The following is a 23,640-nucleotide window of genomic DNA, read 5'->3' on the forward strand; positions in this document are numbered from 1 at the left end:
GGGTCCCTGGTGAGGGCACACCACCTTCCAACAGGCAAGGCTGAGTGTGGAAAGGTCACTGTGCTGATACCCCTGCCCTGTCCCCTCCTCCCCTACCACAGACCCCTGCGGTGGACTTGGACCCTCCAAGCCACTTCCCCCTCTGGATCCGTACTAAAGCAAGTAGTCAAGCTGCTGCATTAGAGTGTAGGGCTCCTGGGCTTCATGTGCTCCTGAAGAAATAGACCGTAAGCTGGAAAAGAGGCCTGAGGCCTGTCCATGCAGGCGGAAGGGCAGTGACCCCAGGCTGCCATGGGGATGGGCTGTCGGCCTCTGTTAAAGCAGATAGCAGGGGAAGGGACTGGGACACATCAGTGGTGGGGCTTAGGTTCAGGCTAATGCAGTGTGATGGGCTGAGCTGTCACAGCAAGTCTAAGGAGAACGTGGTCCCTGAAGTCTGGCTCTTGCCTTGCGCAGAAGGGATTCTGCCGTGAGGTGAGATCTGAGAGCCCCAGGCCCTGCCCTGCCTTGCCCAGCCCAGGAGCTGAGGCAGTTGTGACCCAGGTCCAGTGGAGGCCACACCAGGCCCTGCCCACCCGAGGACAAATACCCTCCCCTCTTCCTGACACTTTTGGGAAGATTTCTGTTTTGTTGCCAGCACCCCCAAATATGCTGGAGCTCTCATCTCTCCACAGCCTTCGGTCCAGGACTGAACTTGGCCAGGCTTCACTCCTGCCTGAGCGGGCCTTTTTCTTGGGCAGCCCCCCCACCCCATTCTTACTCCCAGCTCTGTGCACTAGGCTGCTTATGCCCTCATCAGGCCCTTCGCTTCTTAAGATTCCACCCCAGTTTTCACTCCCCTGAGTCCACTCCCACTTCTGACACCTTCCCTTGAGGAAGACTTCATCACCTCCACTTCCAGAGAGGACCCCGAAGACCCTCAAGAGCCTCCCCAAAGCTCCCTTGGTTCAGGCTCTGAACCCCTGCCTTGGAGGAGGCAGTGGTCCTCCTGTCCCCCACGGGCAGCTCCTCCCCCAGAGGCCCCCGCCCAGCCCCCGCCTCTCTTTCTGCCACCTGCCTGACAGCCCCCCACTGACTTGCTGTCTTCCACCTCAACCCCACTCAGGTCTCTCCCTCTGAAATGCAGAAGACAGGGACACACAGAACCACGCCTTCCCTTAGCTCACCTAACAGGAAGCACAGCCCCTGCTTCTCCTGGGAGCCAGGCATGGGGAGTGCTGCGTCCACGCACTGGCACCAGCACACTCCCTGGGTTCCGATCATGTGCATCATGAGCATCGGAACCTCCCGGCTACTCAGGAGCTCCATATCTTCCCACCTCCAGGGCCTTGGGCACATCGCTGGGCCCTCCTAACGGCCCACCTAGGATGCTGGTGTGTCATGCTTCCCTCCTGCACCCCAGCCCACACTCATGGGCTCCCTTGTCTCAGACCCACCAAGGGACCAAGCTCCCCTCCACTGAAGCTCCAGCACTTCAGCACTGCCCACCCCTGCCTCCTGGCTCTGACTGTGCATCCCCTCTTCCCCCACTGGCCCAGAGCAGAGAGTGACACACAGAGCAGGTGCCCAACACAGGCCAGTGTTCACAAAGGGCCCACACGTCTGCTCCACCAGGTCCCAGGGGTCCTTGCAGTGAGCCAGTTCTCAGAAAAGGGAAGAGCGCTGAGAGGACCCAGGACAGGCGGAGGGCGGGGCTTAGAGGGGGCAGAGATGGTCTAGCGGCACGGGGTCTGCCAGGGCCAGCGCAGCCAGGGGTCAGTGGGAGCCATGGAGCCAGGGCTGGGCATCAGAGTGGACACGGAGGGGAGCCCAGGACGGCCCAGCCTGCACCCAGTGGGAACTGTCAGCTCCCTGGGCTCTCAATGGATCCCATCCACTAGGCCTGCCTGGGGGATTCAAGCAGCACTTACCTGTCTGAGGTGAGCTTCATGAGGGTGTGACCCACTGTGGAGTAGGTGATGAAGGACATTCTCAGGTTAGGGCTGGGGAGGAAGCACAGGCTCATGAGAAGGTCTACGTGACACAGGCTCCAAATGAAGCCAATGAGCAGCCAGAAAGAAGGTGCATCCCAATTTCTCTGTTCCTCACCCCAACTCTTCTGCTTTGGGGTCCATTTCCCAAACCCTGGAAGCTCCTATTTCTATAGTGAAGGATTTTAGGAATCTTGGTGAAGGAGGCCTGTGGAGATGTGGTGCCTTCTTGGAAGAAAGTGCCAGGATGGCATCCTGCTCCAACCCTATGCTCCCAACACCCCCCCCAAGTGTCTTTCTCTCAAACACACAGACACACACACACACATGCACACACGCACACAGGTGCACATCCACACACCATAAATTTATGAAATTTATAAAAACTATAAAGAATAAAGAAAGGATAACACATCTCAAACTAGTTGTTCTCTATTATCAAAAGGTAGTGTTCAATATATATCCAAAAAGTCTACCTTAGTGATTATTTCATCTAAATCTTTTATATCCTTACTTATTTTTTGGCCACTTGACCTATCTCATACTGAGTGGCCTGTTAAAGTCTCTCATTATTACTGTGTTTGTAGTTCTTATTGCAATTCCTGTAATTTATGTTTTATCTTAGTGGTTGCTGTGTTCCATGGTACATGGAGTCAGATGTATTATATCTTTATTGTGGAATGCAGCTTTTAACTTTAAGTGCCCTTTGTCTCATTTAATACTCTTTGGCTTGAGGACTACTTGGTCTGGTATCAGGATTTTAACCCATGCTTTTTAAAAAAAAATTTATTGAAGTATATTTGGTTTACAGTGTTGTGTTAATTTCTGCTATACAGCAAAGTGACTCAGTTATACACACATATATATATTCTTTTTCATATTCTTTTCCATTATGGCTTATCACAGGATACTGTGTATAGTTCCCTGTGCTATACAGTAGGACCTTGTTGTTTATCCATTCTGTATATAATAGTTTGCATCTGCTAATCCCAAACTCTCAGTCCTTCCCTCCCCCACCTCCCTCCCCCTTGGCAACCACAAGTCTGTTCTCTATTTCTGTGAGTCTGTTTCTGTTTCCTAGATATGTTCATTTGTGTCGTATTTTAGATTCCACATATAAGACATATGGTATTTGTCTTTCTCTTACTGACTTACTTTGCTTATTTGCTTATTATGATAAGCTTATTATGATAATCTCTGAGTCCATCCATGTTGCTACAAATGGCATTATTTCATTCTTTTTTATGGCTGAGTAATATTCCATTGTACATTGTATAGCATTGTATACCATGTCTTCTTTATCCATTCATCTGTCAATGGACATTTAGGTTGTTTCCATGTTTCAGCTATTGGAAATAGTGCTGCTATGAACATAGGGGTGCAAGTATCTTTTTGAATTAGAGTTTTGTCTGGGTACATGCCCAGGAGTAGGATTGCTGGATCATATGGCTACTCTATTTTTAGTTTTTTGAGGAACTTCTATACTGTTTTGCATAATGGCTGCACCAATTTACATCCCCACCAACAGCATAAGAGGGTTCCCTTTTCTCCACACCCTCTCCAACATTTATTATTTGTAGACTTTTTATTGATGGCCATTCTGACTGGTGTGAGGTGGTACCTCATTGTAGTTTTGATTTGTGTATCTCTAATAATTAGTGATGATGAGCATCATTTCATGTGCATATTGACCATCTCTATGTCTTCTGTGGAGAAATGTCTATTTAGGTCTTCTGCCCATTTTTCAACTGGGTTGTTGGCTTTTTGTTATTGAATTGTATGAGCTGTTTATATATGTATTTTGAAAATTAATCCCTTGTCGGTCGCATCATTTGCAAATATTTTCTTCCAGTCCATAGGTTGTCTTTTTGTTTTATTTGTGGTTTCATTTGCTGTGCAAAAGCTTATAAGTTTGATTAGGTCCCATTTGTTTATTTTTGCTTTTATTTCTATTGCTTTGGGAGACTGACCTAAGAAAACATTGGTACGATTTTTGTCAGAGAATGTTTTGCGTATGTTCTCTTCTAGCAGTTTTATGATGTCATGTCTTATATTTAAGTCTTTAAGCCATTTTGAGTTTATTTTTGTATATGTCTTTTGTTAATAATAAGTCATAATGCCTTGTCTTAATGGTGTAATTTTTTACAGTTTTATTGAGCTATAATCAACTTACAGCACTGCATAAGTTTAAGGTGTACAACATAATGAATTGACTTATATATATCATGAAATGATGACCACAATAAATTTACTTAACATTTATCATCTCATATAGATAAAAAAAAGAAAAAAAAATTTTTTTTCCTAGTCATAAGAACTCTTAGGATTACTCTCTTAACAACTTTCATGTATACCATACAACAGTGTTAATTATAGTCATCATGTTGTACATTACATCCCCAGTTGTTATGTTGTACCTTTTGATCACCTTCATCCAATTCCCCCTCTCCCCACATCCCTGTTTGGTAACCACAAATCTGATCTCTTTCTGTATAAGTTTTTTTGTTTTTTTGTTTTTTAGATTCCACATGTAAGTGAGATCATATGATACTTGTGTTTCTCTGTCTGACTTATTTCACTTAGCATAATGCCCTCAGTGTCCATCCATGTTGTCGTAAATGGCAGGATTTCCTCCTTTTTGTGGCTGAATAATATTCCATTGTGTATGTGTGTATATATACACACACATACATACATACCTCAACTTCTTTATCCATTCGTCTGTCAGTAGACACTTAGGTTGTTTCCATGTCTTGGCTATTATAAAGCATGCTGCTATGAAGATGGGGGTGCAGGTATCACTTCGACATAGTGTTTTCATTTCCTTTGGATATATTCCCAGAAGTGGAATTGCTGCGTCATATGTTAGTTCTCTTTTTGATTTTTTGAGGATCCTCCATACTGTTTTCCATAGTGGCTGCACCAGTTTTTTATAATCCCATCAGTAATACACAAAGGTTCCCTTCTCTCCACATTCTCACCAACATTTGTTATCTCTTGCCTTTTTGATGTTAGCCATTCTAACAGGTGTGAGGTGATATCTCATTGTAGTTTTGATTTGCATTTTCCTAGTGATTAGTGATATTGAGCATCTTTTCATGTACCTGTTGGTCATTCGTATATCTTCTTTGGAAAAAATGTCTATTCGGATCCTTTGTCCATTTTTAATTAGATTATTTGGATTTTTGCTATTGAGTTGTATGAGTTCTTTATGTATTTTGGATGTTAACCCCTTATCAGATATAGGATGTGCAAATACCATTTTTTCCCAATCCATAGGTTGTCGTTTCATTTTGTTAATGATTTCTTTTGCTGTGCTCTTGGTGTAATTTTAGTGAAACTTGAATAGCTCAAAATGTTATAATTAATGACATTCATCTATAATTATAATTAGTAATTGGTTCAGGCCTGCTGTCCTGCTTTCATGATACCTGGTTTTTCTTTACAAAGCAGTTGGTAGGGGGTCAGTTTTTAGATGTGCGTGTATACATGATACCTAAGTAGTGTATAGAAGTTATTCGATAAAAATTTAAAGTGGACCTTGTGTAGAATCAAGCTGGCTTTAGTCAGCTTTACAGCTGCATGTTGGATCCTAATAGTCTATAGCCTAGAAGTCAAACTTACACAAAGACCTTTGTGATCGAATTTTTTCCCTGTATATTTTAGCCTCTTCTGCTACCTGTTCCCTAAACGTACCCTCCATTCTAGCAATATCGCTCTTCCCTGGATGTGCCATTCTATTCTAGAGCTTCATGCCTTTGCCCAACTCATTTCCTCTTCTCTGCCTGTCTACCTGTTAAATTATTATTATCCATCAAGACTCAGCTCAAGCATTTCCTTCTCTGAAGCCTTTCCTCTAGACACAAGTAGGTGTGTTCTCCTCTGTACACTTGTTGCTCTTCATACACACGTCTATTGTAGTATTTAGTACGTTTTATTATATTCATTAACAGATTGTTCTACTTCATCAGAATGTGTGAGCACTTAAAAAAACTACAAATTTATTAAGTGCTGAAAATGAGATACCATTGTATTATGTAGAGGGGATGCAAAGATGAATAAGATAGGACTCATAAGGAGTTCATAGTCTTGAAGGGGGCCTGGCATATAAACAAATAATGACAATACTTTATGACAAATGCACTAAAGAGATGGATTGATGATAGATAGATAGATAGATAGATAGATGAAGCACAGAGGTACCAATGAGGAAAAGAAGAAATGCCAGTTAATTTTCCAAATCTATCCTCTGACAGAGCATGTGACACTTGACTGGCTCCCAATAAATGAGTTAAATCAGTAAATAAATAACAGGGCTATTTGGGTACTTATAATATTTATCACAAACCTCCTATGTAACAGATATTATGCTAGGTACTGGATATATAAAAATGGAAAAGATGTGGTCCTTTTTATGTACACATTTACAGTCTTATAGCTGAGGTATTTAAAATAGAAAATGATAGTAACAGGACATGTATGCTACAGTAGGGGTAAGCAGTGATGGTAAATCTTATCAATGCTTTACATTCCTTATCTTACTTGACTTTTCAACAACATTTGACACACATGACAATCCTCTTCCTCTTGAAGTGCTCTTTTCTCTTAGGTCTCATGGAAACACACTCTCCTGATTTTCCTCCAGCTCATTCTTTTTCAGTTTCTTATTCCAGCAAAACCCTCCATAGGCAGTAATAGTGATTCCCATAGCTTCTGTTGCCATTTATATGTAAGTGAATGTTCAGTTTACATTTCTGGCCAGACCTCTTAACTGGTTTCCACACCAGTTAGTGTACCTGTGTTCCTACTGGACATTTCTACTTGAAATGTTTCTCAGGCTCCATAAACTCAACATTTCCAATTGCATACCTGATCTTTCCCCCAAACCTTTCTTCTAGCTGTATATGGTGCCACATTTATATAGTTGCACAGGGCAAAAACCTGATTCATTCTTGATACCTCTTCATTTTCCTGACATCCACTTTACAAGTCCATCCAGTGTACCACATATATATTTCTCAAATATGGAAATGTTTTCATTTCCACTGTTACCATCCAAAGTTCAGACTACTCTAGCCATTCACCTGGACTATTAGAAAAGAAGGTAAAGGGTCTTACCTTATATTGACAATATAAACATTGTCAACTGCAGAATTAGGTAGTAACCTATTATATTTCCTTTCTTGTGTAATGTTTGTTTTTCCTGTGGTTCCTAATTGCCTTGCTTTTTCCTTATATTGTTGATATTTACCTTTATCATATCCTCATTAAAAAATTATTATATAGGTTTTCTATCAAACCTCCTTTAACCCAGGACCCTTTAGGAGTTCTTCTGTCTAGTCTCAATGAGTTTCTTCTTAGGTCTGCTGTATAGATATTTTCTTGGGATTCCTATCACTGCTTTCCTGGTTGTATTCATGATTTCCAGGATTCACTGTTTTCTCTTTTCCTCTTTCTTGATTTATTTCTTCATTTAGTCAAAACACATCTTTAGAAACTTTTAAGAAGAAGTATGTGGGACATACATTATATGATTTTTTTCATTCTAATAATGACTTAAGCTGGATAAAGTTGAAAGTTATTTTCTCTCAGTCCTTTGAAAATATTGTGTGCCCTTGCACAGACTGAGAAGATGTCTATCTGATTCTTGTTCCTTTGTAGATGATATGTTTTTACTTAATTGGGGTTCATCTTTGGAAATTTTAGGGTCTTTATCTCTGAAATTCCACTATGATGTTCTTAGGTGTGGATTTTTGTTTTTTCCTTCCCTGTGCTAGTACCAAAAGGGACTCAGTGGACCCTTTTGGCCTGCAGATTTGTGCCCTTCAGCTTTGAGGAATTCAGGGTTTTTTTGTTTCTTTTTTCTTTGATAGTTTTTCTCTGTTTTCTCAATTCTCTCTTTCTGAAGCTCCTGTTAGTCAGATATTATCTCCTAGGTTGAACCTCTAAATCTCTTACCTTTTCTTTCAAAATTTTTGTCTACTTTTTTACTTTTGGGGTGCATTTCTTGACTTCCAACATTTCTATTGCAACTTTTTAGTTTGCAACCATATTTTTAATTTCCAAAAACTCTCTCTTCTCCTCTGATCACCCAAGAAACAAAAGCCCAGAGAGAAATATTTGTTCTTTACTGCTTCTCTGAGGCCTGCTTTTTGTGTTCTAGTTTCTTTTCTCAGGGTGAACTTTTCCCCTGAAGACTGATAGCAGGAATATCGATCGAACCCATTCTGGGCAGATCAAGCCTACACAAAAGGCCTTGATCTCACCCTATAGGATGGTAATGATTTCAATACAGCGTGGGGTAGAAAGATGCTTTATTTTACTACTCAGGTTGAGTGGAGGTAGGCACCTTGGCCGAGCTGAGCACTGACAATCCAACAGTGAGAAAGGAAATAGGAGAGCTGCTGTATTATAGTACAGTACAATGACTGATATTCATCATACTCAAACCGTTTTGAAAAGACTATTCATCGTTTATTGACAAATTAAACCCTTTGAAAAGCCATGAAGTACTAAATAAAATAAATAAATAAAACTCAACTCACCTGTTTGTCTTACATAATTTGAACTTGATATAGCTTTCCATTTGTAATGTTGCTTGGAAAAATTACCCCTTCATAAGCTATCACCCATTGCTAATCTGCATATGGTCTGATATATAGCATCATGCTGATCAACACTAATTTTGGGCATGGTAGGAAATTTTAACAAATACTGACATCTAAACAATACAAAAATAGTTTTTGTTTTTATAAACATCTATCTCTTCAGCATTCTAGAAGCATAAGCATCCAGATGAATGACGGCAAACCTTTTATATGAGTGTTTTGAGGTCATACAGATACAAACATAATACTAAAATCATTGTCTTACTTTGCTCTAATGTAAACAATGGATCACCAAGAATTTCGACAGTCTTAAACAGTCAACATTATTGGAAATAAGGGGGGCATATTAGTTTAATTAATTTTAATCCAGATCATTGAGACTTATAATAAAGCATATTGAACCTAACTGAGTTGGCACCTAGTTGATGGTTAACAAGGATCTCTTAACAGTAACTCCCTTTAGTGAAGAAACGCTGAGAGATGATTACCCTGCCGTGTAAATCTAGATTTGAATATACTCCAACCTGAAAGGCATTAATAATACATGGCGTAACTGAGCAAAGAAGATCAAGCAAGTTAACAAAAGTACTTCATTTTGGGTTCATGAAAAATTCTATTGTTATGAAATGTTTTTGTTGTGATAAATCGAATATAGAATTTTAAAAGAGAGATTCTTTTGTTAATTTCTTTTATTTTTCATGTACCTTGACTTTACATTGCTAAAGCCTATTCAAACTTTAAAATATATTTTATTTTCCACTGCTTCAGTGCACATTTTAGTATATACTGTCCAAATAACAATAAGGAAAAAATACTTAAAAGCTATGATTAAAAGTGAGATTTGTGAGAAAAGAGACTTATAAGGGTATGTTGATATTATACATCAACATATTTTATGAGAGGCAGGCAGTATTAGTATTTTCTCCTGAGGTCAGATTCCTTCAGAAAAAAAATATTTATTATTTTAAAAAACTGATGACATGACAGATCTGAACAAAACTTTCCCAACTAAAATGCATAAGTTTAGAGAAAACTTGTTTAGGAGGGCAGCGTTTCTCTTCAGATCATATTGATGAAAATAGAAATTGTGCTTCAAAGAAGATTTTAGACATAGCTTTCAAACATACGAAAGTGTTTTACTGTATTGTTTTTTCTATTCTTCTCCTTCCATTTTAGGAGAACCTCCAGAATTCCCCTTTACAAATTTGGACCAGTAGAAGCTGTCACTATTGGCTCTGTAGAGCTCTGTACTCTTAACTTTCGCTTTTTGACAACAAAAATATCTCATGATCTTGATTCTAAGCTTATTTTTCCTACTTTGAAAGCATTTGGGGCTGAATTTCATACTCAGAAAGTGAAGATTTAGTAGCACTGGCTGGAGCTGTATACTGTGCAGGAAGACTCTGTGCAAACCTCTTTGCATAGTTCTGCCAATGCACCTCCATGCTCACCTGCAGCATCCCTTATTACCCCATAACTGTGTCTTTTTGAGCACAGAAAACAAAAGATACAATTTGGCATGATTGGTGATACCTAAAATCACTGTAAGATTAGAATGAGATCCCAGTACCTATTTGTCCAGTGATCCAAAACAAAAAGTAGATTCATAGATGGTGAAAGGGAAAACCAGTGCTGCTATTTAAAAAGAAAAAGAAAAAAACCTTTACTATATCTCAGATGTCAGTATTTATTCTGGACATTTTAAAAGGCTTTTCTTTATAGTGTTTTTAACAGCTGTTTGTATCAGCTCAGCTGCTACTTCAGTGGTTTTCCCTTTCACTCTCCATGTATCTTTTTGAATGATTAATTAATATAAATATTTTTACTCTAAAAAGTGAAAGGTAAAAGCAGAGCTATAGCAGTTGAGTCAGTACTGACAACTACAAAACAAATGTTCCTGCAGGGGTCTGGAGGAACTTCTGATACTTAGACAGTTACGAGTTGACTCTTTTTCTTTTCTTTTTAAAATTTTGGCCTCATAGATTTTAACATCAAATGGTTACCCAGGATTTCTTAAAAAGTGAAAACAGACATAAAATAGCAAGTCTTAATTGAAGCTTTTTAAGCGCATATACAAATACTTTGCTCAAAGACAGAAACGGTTTTACACCAGACTAGGAGTAGAAGATGTTTGTTTTAGTCATATGAGTAACTTTTCAAGTTGAAGGTGTTCTTGTTAAATTTATAGCTCAAAATATGGTTCCTTTGACCATATTTTGTTTCCAAAGACAGGTGGAAAAGATAGAATTTCAGCTTCATTAATACTGTTCTTCTTGTGTTAAAAAGTATTAGTAGCAGAATTGAAAGGAATTTAAAAGATCATCTAGAATACTCTTTTCAAATTATTGGTGAAAAATGTATAGTTTAGACTCAAATTATAGACTCAGAGAGCTTATTTGAGAGAAGCTGGTTCAGAACCCAAGGTGTTTGACTCTTAGTAAGATCACATTTCCTGTCTGATCACATTTGTCTACCCAAAGTGAAAGTTTATGGTTTTTTTCCTAACTATTCCTCCTGTCTTTACTAAGTGTGCTGAGTTAGTCTTTCCCAATAATAAAAGAGCTGAAGAGTTTATATCAACTGATATTATTCATTCATTTATCTTAGGAAGCTACTTGTGCCACAGAGGGTGAATTGTTGTAGGGCTTTTTTCTGTGTATGCCCCCAAAGGAGCACAAGAGTGAAAGTACTTCTTTATAGGATTATGAGAATCTATGAGCACATTTCAGTCGGTCACCTAATGTTTTATTTTATCTAATTCCTGTGAAATACTTTTTTATATATAGCATGCAGTCAAATAGAGAGTCAGTTTTAAAATATATCCAATGTATATATTAAAATTTATATTCCAGTCCCTGTAGGCTGTAATACTACTCTGTTGGTAAATTTGAGACTGTTTGGTAGTCCTGTATTAGTACTTTCTTAAGTCATGTATGTATGTATGTAGATAAAGATACATATATATATATGTATATATATATACACACACACAGATAACTTCTAAGTATTCATACTTACCATTTATCAAAGAGATAGTTGCATATATGTGTTTATATATAATGTGCTTAATAAGTGTGTGCTGAATTAATAAATGAAGATCTTAAATGAACTTAGTCCAGTTTAAAATAGTCATTAAGAAAAAGTTAGTCTTGCTCATATGTTCTTTAAGAATGTTTAATCACAGTTGCATCCAAACCAATCAATAAGTTTTATTCTTAACAGTAGGTTTGGAAGCCTGTTCAGTAGATGCCTTAGCAGTAAGAAGGGATATGTAACATTTATGCAGACATGAAAGATTTGTTATTACTGAAAAGTGGATGATGAAATATTTTTGTAGGTATCACATTAAAGATCAGGTATTACTACATATCACAAAGTATCAATAGTCTTTCATTATTTTAATATCTGTGTCTAAGTTATGAGTTTGTACAGCTGTGCCAGAATCTAAACCCAGAATCTACATTGTCTGAGACCTTAAACTTTTAGCCTGCACTGCACCTCCAGGTTAAGAGCTGTAGGGATGCTGTTAACAGCTATGGCCCTTCTGGCATATGTCATAGAAATGCACAGTCACACAGATGAAACAGCTGCCCGTCTGTAAGAGAAAAATACACCTATAACAATCCTTTAAAATTGGTATTCTTATCCCATTTTATAGTCGTAGGAATTGAGGATTGTAATATAAATTCACTTATTCTTTCAAAATAGGGTGATTATATAATAATGACAGTAACTCTAAACTTGTTACCATTTATTCTTTTATATTCAATGCCTTTTATTATTGACACTGATATTCTGAAACAAAATAGCTCTTCTAAGTATAATATAGTTAATTTATGTGGGCTCTGCAGAATGTTATTTATGCTACATCAAGCTTCCTTAAATACCAAATTATAGAACACATATTCACAGAAGATAAATCTAGAATAGTGTGAAAATGAGAGCGATGCATTACAGACCATGGCTTAACCCAACAGTACCAAGTATTTCATTTTGGTCAGTTTGCCTGGCTAAATTCTACATAGATCTTAAGTTTAGAAAACTTTGCAAAATACATCACAATAAACTTTATTTTTGCCCCCCAAATAATACCATTGCCCCAACATAATACCATTTGTTTTCCAAAGACTATATTTATTTTATATTTCTCATTGACGTAGTCAGACTGATTTGTGTTTTCCTTTCAGATAGAAGAGAAGCAGTTAGTTCTTGCGAACTCAGAACTAATGGAAGCACGGACGGAACGTGATCAGTTCAGTCAGGAATCTGGAAATCCGGACGATCAACTTCAAAAGCTCTTGGCAAGTTGATGCTCTGAAATATGAATGAGATTAATTCTGGGAATTTTTTACCACAATAGTTCACAAAACTAGTTTCATTTGTAAAATTACAACTTTTACAACATAGTTGTACACTGATACACAACACAATATCCTAGACACTATTCAAGTTTTACATATAAAATATAGTATTCTATACTTCAAGCAGAACTGTTAGGGCTTAAAAGTTAGGTGAAGCCGATCTTCAAACAGCCATAGTCTTTCAATTAGGTACTGTGTTCTGCTAAATTGAAATAATGTTGAGTTTTCATTTCAAAGCCAAACAACATCCAAAACACATACAAATTATGTATAAAGAAAATTTAAATGCAAGTTCAGTTAAAAAAAATTTTTTTAGAAGGAAAGAAAAGAGGATTCTGAGAGTAGTGAACCAGATTCTGCCCTCTGTTTAGGGGGTACTACAGGCTGAGAAGTTTAGGAAAGGAGATGTTAGTACCCCTTCGTGTGATATTTATTAGAGGTCCTATAGAATAGGGTTCTTTCTCCCCACCCAACCTTATTTCAGGCTACAGCGCCCTCTGCTGGTAGAGCGTCCTTCGCAGGCCGACAGGGGGCTTGAAGAGCGTGCGGTAAAGGGAGAGCTGGCAACTGGGAGAGAAGCTCTAAACCTTGGGATGATCCTCACTTCTCTCCCTCCTATTGCGTGTATCCCAGTGTCCTCATATCTCATTTGAAAATATTGGAGGTTAAATGTCTGAACCGTCCTCATAACCATCCCCTCCTTTTCATTCTTGCTGCCACTACCCATTCATTCAAGCCCCTCATTATACCTGGAGCATGGCAGCATCTCCTTACTCGGTTCCTAAATCTAGTTTCTTCCCTCTTCCATCCAGCCTATATTCATCTTTCTAAACTATAGCTCTGATTGTGTCTCTCTTCCACTCAGAAATTACTCTCCCCATAAAGTCAGACTCCCTGCCTTTCAAGACTGTTCATTATCTGGCCCCAGCTTACCTTTCCAGTCTTTTCTCTCCACATACACCCAGTGCTCCAAGCAAACCCCATGTGCGTCTTTCTAGTCCCTTCTTCCTAATCTCTGCATCTCCAAGCTGTTCTCAAGGTCCAACTTAGATGCCTTCTTGAAGCATTCGATCTCCTTTTGGATCGTTTCTCTCTGCTGTTCATTAGCTCTGTCTCTTCAGTGAAAAGCCACTTCCAGTTATTTGTCCATTTATCTCTCTCTGGGTGAAAAGTTCTCTGAATATCTGTGTGTCTTTTTTTTCTCTTTCTCCGACTATGGAGTTTTTGCCAACAGTAAACACCCACTCTGTGTTTCTTGAGTAACTGCAGAGGGAGGTATTCTATTCACAACCCAATTGCCACTCCAATCCCAATACCAGACACTATTCTGCTATTTCTGAAGCAGTCAACCAAATTACTATTGCTGTTCCTTCAAGCTTTTCTTTATTACGGGAGTACACTTGATGTGAAGCATAATGGCTTTGTTAGAAAATTCAAAACTTAACGGGACGATTTGTAGTTTCCTCTTCTTTATATACTATTTGGGGTCTAGTCCACTGAGGTGTAATGCTAGAAATTACAAGTAAACAAAATGTTATTTTTCTAGGAAATATTGTGCTTTATCAAGCCATTAAAAGGGAATCAGATTCCAAAATCAAAGGCTTCTCAAATCACATAGCAACTCCAAAAATGATGTAAGGAAGGAAAATAAGAATTTTACTTTAATTATTTAATATAGGGAAAAAGCTTATCTCCATTTCTTGTATGCTGATCTGCATAAACGAGAGAAGGAGCTGAGTCTCAAGAACGAGCAGAATAAGTGTCTGTGGGACTGTCCCACAGGCAACAGCATCATCATCGACCACCTGTTGCAGGAGCTGGGCGACAGGAACATGGAGGTGCAGCGCCTGGAGGCCCTCCTCAAGGCCATGAAAAGCGAGTGTCAGGGCCAGAAGGAGCGGCAGGTCAGGCAGGGCTGGGGGGCTCCTCCTTGGTCTCCCCCAAAGTAGAGTTGTGGATTCTGTGAGCAACTTATAAGAACCTGTTGTTTATGTCTATATTTTTGACGACTTGTTAAATTTAAAATGTTAAGCTTTATCTCGTTTTTGTCCATTGTTGAGTAATGAAACTCCCATCCAGTTTGCCTTTTCATTTCCACCTAGAAATTGGTAACCTAATAATTGCTTATTTCAGAAAAGCATCACACCATAGGGAAATCTGAGGAACAGCAGGGTTGAAGGTTTCCAACAGATGTTTTTTTTGTTTTTGTTTTTCCCCCGGAATTAAGGGGCAGGTTGGAGGGAAATAGAAAGGGCAGTTTGTCTTCAATCCTACCACACGTTCCACTATTGCCAGTGTTATCCTAACTTAAATTGGTGTGGAAAACATCCTCAGAGGAAACTTGCCAAGCTCCTCCCAACGCTAGAAAACCATTCTAGAGGAGCATTATTATTAAATTAAGGCCTCTCCACCTTGGTCTAATTAACACATGTCAGTCTATGGTCTCTATGAGGTTCTGACAGCAGAACAATTTGAGACACTGTCAGATTCATGATTTCATGTTGTTGAGCTAACTTGTCATATCTCTTGAGACCTCTGTCTGCCTGCCTAAATTCATGAAATTCTTTAACAATCAGATGGCAGCAATTCAGGGAAAGAATGAAAGTCTAGAAGAAGTGTCCTCCTTGACTGCTCAGCTTGAACCCACCAAAGACGTGCTCCACAAAGTAGTAGAAGAGTTGACAGCCAAGAAGTTGACCCTGGAGAGCTCCGAGAGGACTGTGTCGGACCTGACAACTTCACTCCAGAAAGAGAGAGCCATCGAGGCCACCAACTCAGAGATCGTGGAGCTGGGCTCCTGGATGGACTTGAAGCTGCAGGAGCTGCAGCTTCTGAAGAATGAAGTAGTTCACCTCAGAAACGTGCAGGTAGAAAACGAGTACCTCAAGCTGCAGATGGCAGAGAAGGACGAAGTGAACAAGACCCTGCAGCAACAGATTGAAGACATGATGCAGCCGATGGACCAGGATGGACCGATGGCGGATGCTGTGCGTGTAGAGAAAGCCCATCTGAAGAAAAAGCTCAATGATACGAGACTGGAGCTACAGGAAGTTAAGGTCTGTAGAGCGTTTTGGTGGTTTAGCTTCTGAAATATCTTTTTTCCCATGAGTAAGTATGACCTAACTGACTGGAAAGCGGTTCTGTAAGATGATTCTGGACACTCTGAAATTGTTTGAGCGTATTTGTGTCAGTGTGCATATATGTTTTTGTGAGAAAGTTTCCATACTTTTATCAGATTCCACAAGGAATGGCCCCAAAATGGTTCAGAACTGCTGACACGAAAGAGAAAAGTCAGAAAATCCAGCTTCTTCGTGAAGCCTTTCCTGATCCCACAGTTTGAAGAAGTATTCTGTCCCTCTTCAAACAGACCTAAATTTGAACCCCATCTCTCACCACTCAATAACTGTAAAACACTGGACTGTTTGCTGAATGTTGGCTTCTATGTCTGTAAATCACAAAGCAAACAAACAAAACAAAACCCCCAAAACCTATTGGGTTATTTGAGGCTTACATGAGAAAATATGTATCAAGGATTTATTTAGCTTGGTTCCTGGCCTCTGGAAGATGTTTAGAAAATATTAGTTCTCTTCCCCAATTCCGTTCTCCTTCTGAACCTTTCATACTGCATTGGTACTTGTTATAGCCTGAATCACGTTCTGTATTGCACTGTGTGTGTGTGTGTGTGTGTGTGTGTGTGTGTGTGTGTGTGTAAATAGCAGTGTCTCCTCTTCCCTATAAGACTGCAGACTTCTTCAAGCAGGGTACACATCTTATTAATCTTTGTACCCCTGCCCCAGGACTTTGTGCCTTGCACCCAGCAGGTGCTCAGTAAATATTTATCAAAATTTAAAACTACCAAACAAATATATATATATATATATATATATTTTTTTTTTTTTTCGGTACGCGGGCCTCTCACTGTTGTGGCCTCTCCCGTTGTGGAGCACAGGCTCCGGACGTGCAGGCTCAGTGGCTATGGCTCACGGGCCTAGCCACTCCGTGGCATGTGGGATCTTCCCGGACCGGGGCACGAACCCATGTCCCCTGCTGAACAAATTTTTTAAAATTTGATTTCCTAAGCTTTATGTTACCTGTATCTGCCACGGTAAGTAGTAGGAGACAAGTCATGTACAATTAATTTTTTTCTTTTAGTTTTACTGAGATATAATTGATACAATACTGTATAAGTTTAAGGTATACAGCATAATGGCTTGATTTACATATATTGTGCAATGATTACCACAGTAGGTTAACCTCCATCATCTCATATAGATACAAAAAAAATTAAATAAAACAATGTTTCTTCCCTTATGATGAGAACTTTTAGGATCTACTCTCTTAGCAACTTTCAAATATACCATACAGCAGTATTAATTATAGTCATTATGTTGTACATTACATCACTGGTGTCGTTCTTTCTGTTATATCTGGAACGTTGTACCTTTTGGCCACCTGATCCAATTTCCCCTCCCCATCCTTTCCCTGCCTCTGCTAATCACAAATCTTTTTCTTAATATTGATTTTCTTTTTTATTAATAATTTCTTTATTTGTTTACATTTTTGGCTGCATTGGGTCTTGTTGCTGCGCACGGACTTTCTCTAGTTGCGGTGAGCGGGGGCTGCTCTTCCTTGCAGTGCGTGGGCTTCTCATTGCAGTGGCTTCTCTTGTGGCGGAGCACAGGCTCTAGGCATGTGGGCTTCAGTAGTTGTGGCTCACAGGCGCTAGAACACAGGCTCAGCAGTTGTGGTCCACAGGCTCAGTTACTCCGTGGCATGTGGGATCCTCCTGGACCAGGGCTCGAACCCGTGTCCCCTGTATTGGCAGGTGAATTCTTAACCACTGTGCCACCAGGGAAGTCCTGATAATCACAAATCTTGATTAAACTTTAGATGCCCTAGTTTCCTCATTCTAAAAATTGGGCTGATGGATTATTACCTATCCTATGGAGATATACAAGTTCATTGCATAAAGACCTAGAATTTTCTAGTGCTTAAGTTTTACTTGATTGTATCATACATTTTTTAACAGACAAACTTACCATGAAAGAGACTTTTAAAGGCTTCTCAGTGGCCAACCCTTACAGTGAAAACTTTAGAATAGGTTTGCAGAACATGTTAGAGGAGAAAATATGATTATTCCACCTTCTTGTTAAAGAAAAGAGATGGATTTCTAGTATTGTTAAGAGTACAAAGAAATGGAAGAATCTGTTGTGTTTCATACTCTGTAAATTAAATCAATTTTACGTTCACAAAAACATTATGAGGTATGTACATTATTGTCCCATTTTGCAGATGAGAAAACTGAGAAATGGAGACATTAAATAGCTTGCCTGAGAACAACACTACCTCGGGATTTGGTCCTTGGCAGTATACTAGTAAATACTACAGTGCAGTCGTTCTCAACCACCTGAGAACTAGAAGTTCTCAGTCACCTGGACTGAAAACCAGAATCACCTGGAGGACTTGTTAAAACACAGACTGCTGGGCGCCAGCCCCAGGGTTTCTGATTCAGTAGGTCTGGGACGGGGCCTGAAATTTAGTGTTTCTAAACAAATTTCCATCTGATGCTGGTCTAGAGAGCATAGGTCAAGTTCTGATATTAGAGTATCCCAGAGCAGTGTGGATTACTGTGACTAAAGTGGCCAATGAAGCCTTCCTAGAGAAGTGGGGACTTGAAATGGTAAAAACTAGGCAAAGAGGAGGAAAGAAGGCATTCCTAGCAAGGGGAAGTAGCTCAGTCTATAACTTATCCTATAGGTGGTGTGGGAGCTGTTAAAAGTTTTGGGTAGAGAAGAGAAGGTGACATGAAAAAGGCAATGTTGGGGGTAGGTTAATCTGACAAAGTTTGGATAAAGAATTTAAAGATAGATTAGACAGGGTAGAAACTAATTTTTAATTCCCAAATACGGAACTGGAGCGGCTTCAGGGAAAGATTTCCTAGTTGAAAAGAGCTTCACACAGATGCATAGGATGTAAGTTTAAAACTTGAGCTTTTATGCTACATCCACTTCCCTCCACAATCCAGCGAGGACGAAAGGAGGGGAATCCTAGCCCTGGAAGGTATGGTTTCTCTCACCTCTTTAGGCTGGGTCCTGCGCACACTGACAGCAAAGGAGCAGGGTAAGCTCTCTTCTAGCAACTGCAGGTCCTCACAGCTGGATCCTTTCTTCCAAGGCTGAAAAAGGACCAAACGTCCATCAGCTGACCCCACCAGTTGGGACAGAAGTAGCATATGCCCAGTACATGTTGTGATGCCGCAGGCTGTCCCAGGAAAGCCCTCCCCCTCCGTCACCCCATGAGTCCAGCTGGATCCAGGGTGACAGTTACCGGGAGTGGCTAGGCAATCTGGGATTAGATGGCCTTGTTTAGGGCCTTTACTGCCCAAGCCTGTCACAGGTGGGAGGGAGACAAGCTCGTAGCTCTCCACCGATCCTTTCTGCAACAGCTAAAAGCTTGTCACGTGTTACATTTCAAATATAGCATTGGTCTATACATTTAAGCTGCATTAGCTAGTATTATATTGAAGGCCAGCAGGCCTTAATTTGAGGGGACAATCTGATGACAAATAAGTAAGTTTCTTTTCAAATGGTGTTTGCTCAGAGGAATCTAGGCCGGCTCTGTCCACTAGAAATGCGATGTGAGCCACATATATAATTTAAAATTTTTTAGTAGACACGTATAAAGAAACTGGTGAAATGAATAACATTTTATTTTACTCATATCCAAAATAGGGTGATATTTTTATGTTGTAATCAATATCACAAATTGAGATATTTTAATTTATTTTAATATAGAGTCTGAACTCTGGTGTTTGAAATCTCCACTTAGATTAACCACACTTCAAGTGCTCAACAGTCCCATGTAGCTAGTGGCTATTGTACTAGACAGTGCACACCTAGGTCTGGGAAGAGAGGGGTTCATCCTGGGAAGGCTTACCAACATAAATAGAGACCAGTTTTGAGCCAGTTGTAGGAATCCACATGAGAGGGATGAGAATCCACAGTGGAGGTTGGGGAAGATTTAGTTGATTATAAGGGGTCCAGGGAAAGGGAAAGACATAGGAGACTTTGAGGTTTCAAAGGCACTTAGATGTCTGAGGGACTTAGAATATGGTAGCACCCCTAACAGAAGAATTGGGAAGAAACTCGAGAGGAAAAGCCCTGTGAGGAAGGAGTGGTTTGGTCAGAGTCTGCAGCAGGATGCCAAGCTGGGAATTCCTGGCAGTTGGTTGGAAATGCAAAATGAGAGTTTCCAAATTCATATTCCCTGCTCACTTCAAGGACCAGATCCAGCCCACCTCACTGGCTTGTTCTAGCAGGTGCCTTCTCATAGGTCTCCCACTTCCACTCCTCCCTTTGTCCCCAGCACTGTTTATGCTTCACACAGGAGCCAGAGTTTTATTTTTAAAACACTATGCTGTATCACTCCCATGTTCCAAACTGTCCAGTGGCTCCTTTCTCAGAAGGAGCTCTCAGTCACGTCCTTACATTGCCTCTAAGGCCCATCTTGCCCAGGGCTCCCTCTGACTCACCTCCCACCACTTCCACCCACGCTCACTCCAGTGTAGAGGACACAAAATCCTTTTCCTTCTGTCCTTCTAAATTCTCTGGGGCCCTGACCGATTAACAAGATAAGACCAACACAAGTTTATTAACATGTATGTTTCATATATGCATGGGAGAGACCCAGGGAAATGAGTAATTCAGAGAGGTGGCTTAGAATTCAGGCTTAAGTACCATCTTCAGCTAAAACAAAGAACAGTGTAGGGGACGTATGTCATGGGAAGTAGACCACGAAAACTACGGTACACAAGGATGAGGTCTGTTACGTAGATTTAAGTTGGTGCCTCCCCAGTTGCTAAGATTCTCTCATGATTTAGTCTTCCTCCAGTTCAGAGAGTGAGACACCCTTACAAATGGAGATTTCCTTTATAAATGTAAATTTCCCTTAAAGGTTAACTTCTACTGTTTTCAGAGCTGCTTCTGCGTTTGTTGTTTCCCAAAATAATCCTATGCCAACGAGGCAGATTTTGGGGTGGCCTATTCTGGTCTCCTCCACCAGCCATTCTGACAGCCTTGCTGTTCCTTGAACACATCACCCGTGCCTGGAGCTGTCCCCAGCCTACCACATGCTTGCTCTTTTACCTCTTTGAGGTTTCTGCTCATCAGAGAAGTCTTTCCTGACCAACTGTGGCAGGGTCCCCAAGACCACTCACAGTGTGATCATTTACTAGGAGGACTCACAGTACTCAGCAGATAGTCGTGCTCATGGATAGGATCTATTACAGTGAAAGGATCGAAAACAAAATCAGCAAAGGGAAAAAGCACACGGAGGAAACCAGGCACAAGCTTCCAAAAGTCCTCTCCGGCAGTCACGCAGGATATGCTTAATTCCCCCAGCAACAAGTTGTGACAACATGTGTCACATGTTGCCAACCAGAGAAGGTCATTAGAGACTCAGTATGCAGGGGTTTTTATACTGGGGGCTGGTCATTTAGGTACTCCTTACTGGACAGGTGAATACAGTCTTTTGAAAGGAAAACAGGTGTTCAGCATAAATCGTTTTGTTTGCAGAACAGTTTAGGCAGAGTGGGCCACTTTGATCAGTTAGACTGGTGGGAACCCTCTCAAACTCCAAGTCTCCAGAACAGCCAACAGCCAACCTGCCTAGCAGGCTTTCATCAGGGTACCAGTCAGGCTCTCTTCCACATACCAACTTAGCTCACGTAGCAGCCCCCTCCCTGTGTTCATTCTCTACCCTCTCACCTTTTTAATTCTTTTTTGTCCTTATTATTATCTGGCTCTTAAATATTTGTTTCATCTGTCTCCTCTCACTGGAATGTAAAGCCCCACGAGGGCGAGGACCCTGTTTATTACTGCTATACACGGCCAGGGCAGAGGAAGCGTCGCAGGTGAGGTGTTTTGGGAGTAAAACAAGGAGGTGCTCACCTAGGGCATCCCCTACCTCCCCTGCTACGCTATCCCCAACAGATAAAGTGGGGCCTGGCACAAAGTAGGTGCTGGTGCTCAATATCTTGTTTTGAATGAATGAATACAAAGAATAGGAATAATGAAGGGTTGCGGTCAGTGATACTGAGAATTAACATCTAAGGTTAAAAGGAAGTAAAATATTCCTTTTGTTTTCCAGCTTACTATTGCTGCTTTGTATTTTATTTTTTTAATTTCTTACTCTGTCCTTTGTGTTTATCCCTATATTTAGATTTTGAATTATAAAAAAGTTGCAGAGATACGGGAGCTTGAAGCCAGAGTGTGCGACCTGGAGCTGGAAAAGGTGAAGCTGGTGAATGCAGGCTCTGAGTGGCTCTGTGCAGTGAAGGACCTCAAACAAGAAAGAGTTCATTTATTAAGTGAGGTGAAAGCTAGTAGTGAGTTAAACAATCTTACAGGTATGTTACTCCAATTCAAATTCTGCTAAAAAATAGGAGTGCTATCAGTGAAGTTCAGTGAAGATCCCAGGACTATGTGAAAGAATGGTTCCTCATCCCAGTTACAAGCATGGATAATTATGCTGTCCCAGTGGACACCTGAAATCCTGATACTTCTCCTTGAAGCCTTCCCACAGCTTGCACTTATTAACCATTAACTTTAGTCAGTCTTCAGTGTCCATGAAATTCTTTACTGAGTTTCCAAGAAAAGGGTGAGGGAAGTAGAAACCTTGAGTCCTTTGAGTCAGATAGCCTGATTAGATGTTTAATAAGGAAGCAACCCATGTAAACAGACTTATGCAAATTTCTTGAAACAGAAAAATCCAAGGCCTTAAATTTTAAAATGAAACACTCCTAGTTCACCAATAGTATGGTATAGGTATTATCTACTTCTCATACACACACACACATGCACACGCACACGCACACGCATACACCTGTGATTCCTGAACATTTACTATGCCAGATGCTGAGACAGGCCCTAGAAACAACAGTGAGGCTCCTGGCTAGTTGAGAACCAGACCCGTATAGAACAGGTTACAGTACAGTGGGTGAGGCACAGTGGACGTGTGCTGGCTGCACATGTGGGAAAGGGTAGAGAATCAGCCTCCTGTAGGAGGTGACATCTGTACTGGGATTGATGGAGGAAAAGGAATTTGGCAGGTGAAAAAGAGGTAGAAGGGCAATCCAGGCAGAGAGAACATTATGGGCAGAAGCATGAAGGCATAAAATAACATAATGGGACCTCAGAAGTATTTATGGAAGTAAAAATACAAAGGAATGAGGACTAAGAAATGAGGCAGACAATGTGGAGCCAGCAAAAGATATTAAGTAAGAGATTGTGGTCATCAAATCCACATGTTAGAAGGACATTGTCAGCAGGTAAAGAGAGAAAGGCAAACCTAAAGGAACAGAGGCCAACCAGTTAAGGAGGGTTTTGCTGTAGTCCCAGGGAAAGGCGATGAGAACTTGAACTGAGGCAGTGGCAGTGAGAAGGAGAGGAGAGGGAAGAATTAAGAATATTTTTGGAGATTGGAGGGACTGTGTATGTGTTTCAGGTTTTATATTTGCAGTATTGGGAGAACAATGATACCAACAGCTGAGGGAAGGAAACCAGGAGGGGTTGGCTTGCGGGCAGGAGGGTGAGACGCAGTCAGTGTGATACCATTGGTCTGGGGGCACCAGGACATCCACATGGAAGTGTCTGGTTAGACAGAGTTAGATCTCAGCAGAGAGGTCTTGGATCTGTTTGTTCC

General features: G+C 40.5%; 1 protein-coding gene across 1 annotated transcript in view; it reads left to right on the forward strand.

Annotated features, from left to right (window-relative positions):
* Positions 1–4,753: 4,753 nt before the first annotated feature.
* Positions 4,754–23,640, forward strand: part of CCDC158 (coiled-coil domain containing 158) — a gene marked incomplete at both ends in the record, with an annotated part of 63,488 nt that continues 44,601 nt past the window's right edge. Inside the window, 5 exon segments of the mRNA XM_079710574.1 lie at positions 4,754–4,765; positions 12,766–12,883; positions 14,626–14,843; positions 15,516–15,995; positions 22,159–22,345. Of these exon segments, the coding sequence (XP_079566700.1) occupies positions 4,754–4,765; positions 12,766–12,883; positions 14,626–14,843; positions 15,516–15,995; positions 22,159–22,345 (1,015 nt within the window).

Source organism: Hyperoodon ampullatus (genome assembly GCF_949752795.1).
Source record: "Hyperoodon ampullatus genome assembly, chromosome: 1".
NCBI classification, from domain to species: domain Eukaryota; kingdom Metazoa; phylum Chordata; class Mammalia; order Artiodactyla; family Ziphiidae; genus Hyperoodon; species Hyperoodon ampullatus.